The sequence below is a fragment of the Babylonia areolata genome, chromosome 12 (assembly GCF_041734735.1).
Source record: "Babylonia areolata isolate BAREFJ2019XMU chromosome 12, ASM4173473v1, whole genome shotgun sequence".
Lineage (NCBI taxonomy): Eukaryota > Metazoa > Mollusca > Gastropoda > Neogastropoda > Buccinidae > Babylonia > Babylonia areolata.
The window spans coordinates 20,379,452-20,386,985 of record NC_134887.1 but is presented as its reverse complement, the minus strand read 5'-3'; the positions used below and the strand labels follow the sequence as shown (position 1 = coordinate 20,386,985).

The window sequence follows — 7,534 nt, the reverse complement described above, 5'->3', positions numbered from 1 at the left end:
GTGTGAACCTATGTGTCATGCTGAGAACCTTCAGTGTGAACCTATGTGTCATGCTGAGAACCTTCAGTGTGAACCTTTGTGTCATGTTAAGAACCTTCAGTGTGAACCTTTGTGTCATGCTGAGAACGTTTGGTGTGAACCCTTATGTCATGCTGAGAACCTTCAGTGTGAACCTATGTGTCATGCTGAGAACGTTTTGTGTGAGACTATTTTAAGTGAAACTAGGCGTCATGTTTCCTTAATGTCCAACAGACAGTTCCTGAGATTAAAAGAAAAAGAAGAAAAGTAAGCATTATAATTATTATTATTAGCATTTACGTCTAATCTTGAAAATAAGCCATATGCGTTTACAAATAGAACACATATTTATGTAAATATCAAAAAGGAAAAATTGAACACAGGATACCAGACATCATTACAAAACAAATTATTCATCCCCCCCTCGCCTCACACACACACACACACACACACACACACACACACACACACACACACACAAGTCATAGCACACAATTGTAAATAGTACACAATCAAAAATACTACCAACAAATTCTGAAACTATCAAAACTCACTTACTCACAAATAGTCATTTTAGTTCATACTGGAAAGGGATGAGCTGTTGAGAATTAATCAGGAGGGGAAAAGGTGGGTCTTCAGACTGGATTTGAAAGATTGCAGTGAAGATGAGTGACGGAGAGGCTGAGGAAGTTGATTCCAAAGAAAGGGGGCTTGGAATGAAAAACTGCGTTGGCCATACGTTTTGGTTCGAGCAGGGAGGATCCTAAGCATACAGGTGGCAAAAGAAGAGCAGAGTTGTCGTGAGGGTATGTAAGGATAAATGAGATCAGATAGTTACTGTGGACCAGAAGCCCCAATAGACTTGAAACAAAGAAAGACGACTTTGTAAAAAAATTCTTTTTTGTACTGGGAGCCAGTGTAAAGCATAAAGGGGAGGAGAGATGTGGTCAAATTTACGGGAATGAAAAACAAGACGACCTGCATAGTTCTGGACTTTCTGAAGCCTACCAATGAGGTAGCTAGGTGAACCAACAAGTAGGGAATTTCAATAATCCAGGCGGGACAGCACAAAGACACAGAGGAGAGTTTTGGTGTCATATACTGTACCATGTCAAACTGATGCAAACTAGGCCTATGGTTTGCTCTGTTTGGCCAAATTTCGCGCGGCTAACAGTGAAAAGACGCCCCTCTTAGTCTGGCCCGCTCTTAGCCAATCAAACGCCTCTAACAGCTATAAGCGCTGAATCATTCCTTTGGCCAAGGCTCTCCACGCCATCTTGTCAGGTTTTCACTCTGTCTCGTCTAACTCTTTTTTTTGGCTATTGAGCGTTTTCATTTGGCCTTATTTTGTTGTATGCGGCTTGCCTGTATATTGTTCTTACATTCTGTGTACTCGTTTCGACTCGGCCCCCTTGATTCCTTCGTATTTTTCTACCTCTGAGTCGATCCTGTCTTTCCTTTCTCTGTTGGGGATCGAATTGTTCGCTGGGTGCTTACGCGCGGTACCATGCCTCATATGCCATCCTACGAAGGCAGGGATCATGATGCTGGGAGAGATACTCGGCAAGAGACTCTCCCAAAACCAAACCTCATCTGCTGAGGCAGCCTCGTTCGGGCATTCCTCACTCCAATCCTCAAATGCTCCACCTGCACGCGTGGCTGCTGTGCGGGCGGAACTGTCAGCATCACCATTGAAGTCTTCCACCCCTCGGTCAGCCTCTGTGTCGGCCGCGCTGACCAAGGGGGGTGCCTCCTCCGACCTCCTCTCCATAGTCTCCAAAGCCAGGAGGGAGGGAACAGAGACCTTGTATGACTTTCGCTGGAAGAAATGGCTGAGTTGGTGTACAGCTCAGAACATTCCCCCTACTAACCCTACGAGCATGCAGCTGGCCAACTTTCTGGCTCACTGCTCCTCGGTTCTCAACCTGTCTGCTAGTTCTGTGAGAGGGTACAAGTCTGCCATTTGTACCACTATCAAACAGCTAGGTGGTCCCGCTTTTGAAGCTGATTTCCTGCTCAGAGAGATGGCTAGGGGCGCCTCTCTGAAGGAAGCTAGGAATCCCAGAAGAGTGCCCCTCTGGGACTTGTTCCTGGTGCTGGATTTCATTCGAAAACAGCCCTTTGAGCCATTGGGGACTATTCCTTTTGACCTGCTCACTCTCAAGACCACTTTCCTTCTGTTGCTGGCCACGGGCTGTCGTAGAAGTGAGATTCATGGTCTTAGTGGTATGCCACAAGATCTTGCATTCCACAAAGATGGTTCCATCACTCTTCGTTTCCTTCCAGAGTTTCTGGCTAAGAACCAAGACCCCGAGGTCCCTTCCCCCTCTATGAGGGTCAGACCTTTGTCTGATATTCTTGCCCAAGAGGATGAAGATAGGCATCTCTGCCCCGTTTGGTGCCTCAAATACTATTGGGATAGGTCTCGCCATAGGCGTTCTTCTCAGAGGCACCTTCTCATCTCCCTCAATGAGAATTACAAGAAAGATATCGCTGCAGGCACCATTTCCCGCTGGGTTTCCCAAGTGATTCGTACAGCCTACTCTCATGCACACAAGGATATCAGTTGTCTTAATCCCAGAACACACGAAGTGCGGGCCATAGCTACTTTGGCTGCTTTCCAGCACTCGGTACCACTGCAGCATGTCTTGGAGGCAGCCTTCTGGCGGTCTGAGAATCCCTTCATCAACTTCTACCTCCGGGATTTCCGTATGACCAGGGCTGACGGTTCCAAGGGGATTTCCTTTGTCGCGGCTAACACTGCCGTCTCAGTTTCAAGGGCTCCCCATACGAACCAGTAGGCGTTGCCCTCCTCCATTTGCTTTAAATTCTGCATCAGTTTGACATGGTACAGTATATGACACCAAAAGGAGGAGTTTGTATTATACTCCATGTTTGGTGTTTACATATACTTACCATGTCAAACTCGAATGCCCGCCCGTCCGTCCCCGTGTCTCCGCCGTGGTTCTCATGGGGCATTTTCGTTCATAGCCACGGAATGATTCAGCGCTTATAGCTGTTAGAGGCGTTTGATTGGCTAAGAGCGGGCCAGACTAAGAGGGGCGTCTTTTCACTGTTAGCCGCGCGAAATTTGGCCAAACAGAGCAAACCATAGGCCTAGTTTGCATCAGTTTGACATGGTAAGTATATGTAAACACCAAACATGGAGTATAATACAAACTCCTCCTTTTGGTTGCATCTTCAGGAGATGACGAATGGATGCAATTCTGCGAATTTCAGAGTAACACAGTTTGCATATGTTTGCAACATGCTGCTGATAGGAAAGAGGCTGGCTGAGTATAACACCAAGATTACGGACGGAAGAGGAAAGAGGAATGTCGTTGCCACTTAGGGGGACTGAGGAAGGAAGAGAGACTGAGTGGCAAAGTCTTTGTGGAGTGATAATCATGATTTCAGTTTTATCCTCATTTAATTTAGGCATGTTTACAGTCATCCATATTTTAAGATTGGAGCCGAAGATGCAGGCCTGAGTAGAGTCAATGAGAGAGGGAAGAAGAGACGAAAGTCCCGACAGATACAGCTGGTTGTCATCGGAAAAGCTATGGTGGAACAACGAATGATGATTCACAATGGTGGAAATCGGTTGTATATACAGAACAAGCATGAACATGAAAGCAGTTTTATGTTTCATTCTTCAAGTCTCAAAACCGAAATCAGAGTCTGTGTCGGCGTGGCTGATTGTTAAAAAGATGTTATGAATTTCCAGCTCGTGATTTAGACTGCATCAAAATGGGTCTCAGGATTTGTAAGAATTACACTAAAGGGACAGATGCACGTATTTTGGCTGCGCTTATTTCAGTAAAAAGAAAATCGTTTTAAGCAGAATGGGTATCAACATTTCCAGTTTCATAATATTGTGCTTGGTTTCGTTCTTTTACCTCAGAATGCATTTTTGACATTACACTGGTTGATATGTTGCAGATCCCTCACTGTCACAGCTGGAGCAACACTGGAAATCACTGCAGAAATCTTATGAGGCATTTAATGCTCAGCTGAAAGACTTTCCTCACTCGTTCCACCTACAGAACCAGGAAGGGCTGTTCAATGATCAGTTAAAGAAAGTGAAGGGCACTTTGGAATCCGCTCTGGCTGTAGGGTACCCGACTTCCCTGGAAACAGCCCGGGCACGTAACCTGCTGGCTTACCTCCACTTTCGCTTGGGGCAGCCTTCAGAAGCTTTGATTCAGATCGAGACAGTTCTCAGCCTTGAAGGTCAGCAGCACAACTTGGTGTCGCTAGCCAACAAAGCCGTCATCCTGTGGCGCATGGAACAGCGAAGCCAGGCACAGGAGCAGGTGCAAAAACTAATCACCATGAAAGCAGAACTGTCCGAGTGTTCTTATCTCGTGGTGAAAGCCAAGGCAGAGCTGGCTTTCAGCTACACACGGTTTGGCCCAAGATTTTATCCCATTGCTGAGATGTGTTTTAAGGAGGTGATTCCACAAGCTTTGGAACCTGAGCTTTGGCTTTGGAAGTTTGGCATGGCTTTGACTCGTCGACGCATGCTTCCGTCATTTGTTTGGGAGAAGTCAGAGCATGAAGAGGATCTGCACACTGTTCTCAGTTCGTTTCTGGAGATCGTCAGTTGCTGTGCATCAGACAGCCTGAAGGCAAGAACGTATGCAGAAATAGCATGTCTGTTGTTCTCACCGAGATCAGATGGTCTCAAAGAAAGCTTGCAAAAAAAAGCTAACATGTCAGCTGAAAATGCCTGTGAAATGGCTGTAAAGTCTGGTGGCAATGAAAATTCTGTTTTATGGAAATGCGGAAAAATATATCGATATGTCCGAAAAACAGAACACTCTCGTGATCTGTTACAGAGAGCCGTTTCTATGAGACCTACGTCCAAAGGACATCACCAAATGGGATTAACTTGCATAGCTCTAGCAAAGCAAGAAAACTTAAAAGCCCAAGGAAAATTCCCGCTCCATAACGAAGAGGCTGCAAGCGATAATAAAGATCCCATTTCAGAAGAAACGTTTAAGGAGTTTAAGGCCGAGCTGTCCAGGTCTGTCAGCAGTGAATCTCACGGAACTCTGGCAAGGATGTCATCAGAATCTGAATCTAACACAACACTAGCTGAGGGCAGCGCTTGTACCAAAGAAGACAAGCAATGTGAGTGCACTACTCCACCAGCAGAATCTTCATGTAACGACAAAGAGCTATCCACAGAGGAATGTTATGCAATGTGGAAAATGGTGAATTCTCCATGGAATGTTGAGACGCAGTTAGAAAAAGGAGATCCTTATGTCAATGAAGCCATCAAACATTTGCAGCTCGCTATAGAACTCAGTGAATGGGAAAATTCTGCAGCAGTCTATGAACTAGCAGTGTTTCTTAGGAGCATGGGGGAAATTGAACAGGCAAAGTATCATCTGGAAAGGTGTCTCTTGAAAGATCACTGCCTGAGGATCACCACTAAAATCAGTGCTTTTGAACAGCTTGGTTTGATCTGTGCAGACATGGCCCGTGAAAATCCCAGCAAAGAAGAAAGCAAACGATTAACTGACCAAAGCCAGTCCATGCTACTCATGGCTTTGAAGACTGCCTCTGAAAGCTACAGCAAGCAGCCTGCATACAACCACCATGTTAGAGAGATCTGGCATTCGTTCCCAGCTCTCCTGGAAGCTGTGGACAAAAACGAGAAATGTTCAGTTAGGAAGCTCCAAGACAAAGCCAAGTTGTTCAAACTTATCAAGGAGAACAGGAAATCTCTGGATATTCTACAGGATATTGAGAAAATGGATCCACGAAAAGGAAATGATCCTGATCACCTGAAACTCTGCATTGAAAATTATGTGGGGATGAATAAGTTTGAAGATGCCTTGGTGTTTGTCGAGTACCTTCAGTGCACAGCTCAGTGCGAACAAACTGTGGGACTCTTTGAAGATGAGAAATTTCTGCGGAAGCTGTACCTGCATGCTGCCAAACAGTCCCTCCAGCGAGGCTCCCCAAACTTCAAGTCACACTTTAGAGCTGTTTTCAACGACATTGTCCAGTCTGACACCTGCACCAGTTCAGAAGACACAGACTCGGAAGAAGCGAAAACGCCAGCATGGGATGTTCACATTCTTCACGAGGAAACAGAAGAGGACACTGATGTTGCCGCAGGACTGGTGTCGCTGCTCAGGGACGTGTGTGGACTGACAGTGACCCGCATGGACGAGGACGTGATGGCAGGGTTTTACATGGAAGGCGTGTTTGGCATCATGCGCAGATCCAAGGTGCTGGTGGTAATTGCGGGCACACAGAAGCTGTCCCTCCAGCTCCGCTACCTGATCAACATGGCTGCACGCCGCCCCACCTCTGTCAGTGTGGTGGTGAAGGGTGGTCGTGTGCCCAGACTGATGAAACCTCTCCGCTCCACGGACTTGCCTTCTGAGCTTCCTCAGATCACCTGTGGCCTGGACCTTGGGATCTTGTCTCCGCAGAATGTGGACGCAGTCTGTGAACTCGTTGCCTTCCTTGCTGACATACAGATAGCACTCTGACTTCCATCACTTGTGGTGCTTTGCTGACAAGTGAATGGCTGAGGCAAATTCACTGATGTTTGGTGCTGTATGACAGGGGCCATCTCACTCTGATTTTCCATCACCTTTCTTTTCTTTTCTTTTTTTTCTTTGTGCGATAACGTGGATGATACTGTTTGGTAAATGGACTTAGATCTGATGGCACTTCTCATTGCACAGCCATAGGACTGGTGATACTTCTTAGTACATAGCTGTAGGTGTGAAGCTACTACTGAGTGCGTAGGCATAGGTCTGATTACACTACTGAGTGCATAGCCATAGGTGTGAAATCACTACTGAGTGCATAGCCATAGGTCTGATTACACTACTGAGTGCATAGCCATAGGTGTGAAATCACTACTGAGTGCATAGCTATAGGTCTGATTACACTACGGAGTGCATAGCTATATGACTGATTACATGACTGAGTGCATAGCTATGGGTGTGATGACACTACTGAGTGCATAGCTATAGGTCTGATTACACTGCTGAGTGCATAGCCATGGGTGTGAAGCTACTACTGAGTGCGTAGCCATAGGTGTGAAACTGAATGTGTAGCCATAGGACTGATTACACTACGGAGTGCATAGCTATGGGTGTGGTGATACTGCTGAGTACATAGCCATAGGTGTGATAAAAGTATTGAGTGCATAGCCATAGGTGTGATAAAAGTATTGAGTGCATAGCCATAGGTGTGATAAAAGTATTGAGTACATAGCCATAGGTGTGATAAACGTATTGAGTACATAGCCATAGGTGTAAATCCACTACTAAGTACATAGCCACAGGTGTGAAGCCACTATTGAGTGGATAGTCATAGGTGTGAAGCCACTATTGAGTGCATAACCATAGGTGTGAATCCACTACTTAGTGTATAGCCATTGGTGTGTTGGCACTACTGACTGCATAGCCAGAGTCGTGGATCCACTGTTGAGTGCATGGTCATAGGTGTGAAGACCACTCTTGAGTGCATAGCCATAGGTGTG

At 46.0% G+C, this 7,534-nt stretch overlaps 1 protein-coding gene across 1 annotated transcript in view; it reads left to right on the top strand.

Annotated features, from left to right (window-relative positions):
• The window catches only part of LOC143288438 (uncharacterized), an 18,401-nt gene extending 11,857 nt beyond the window's left edge, over positions 1-6,544 (top strand). Inside the window, exon 2 of the mRNA XM_076596926.1 lies at positions 3,961-6,544. Coding sequence (XP_076453041.1) covers positions 3,961-6,530 — 2,570 coding nt within the window. The 3' untranslated portion in view covers positions 6,531-6,544. The remainder of the gene's footprint in view (positions 1-3,960) is intronic.
• Positions 6,545-7,534: the final 990 nt, after the last annotated feature.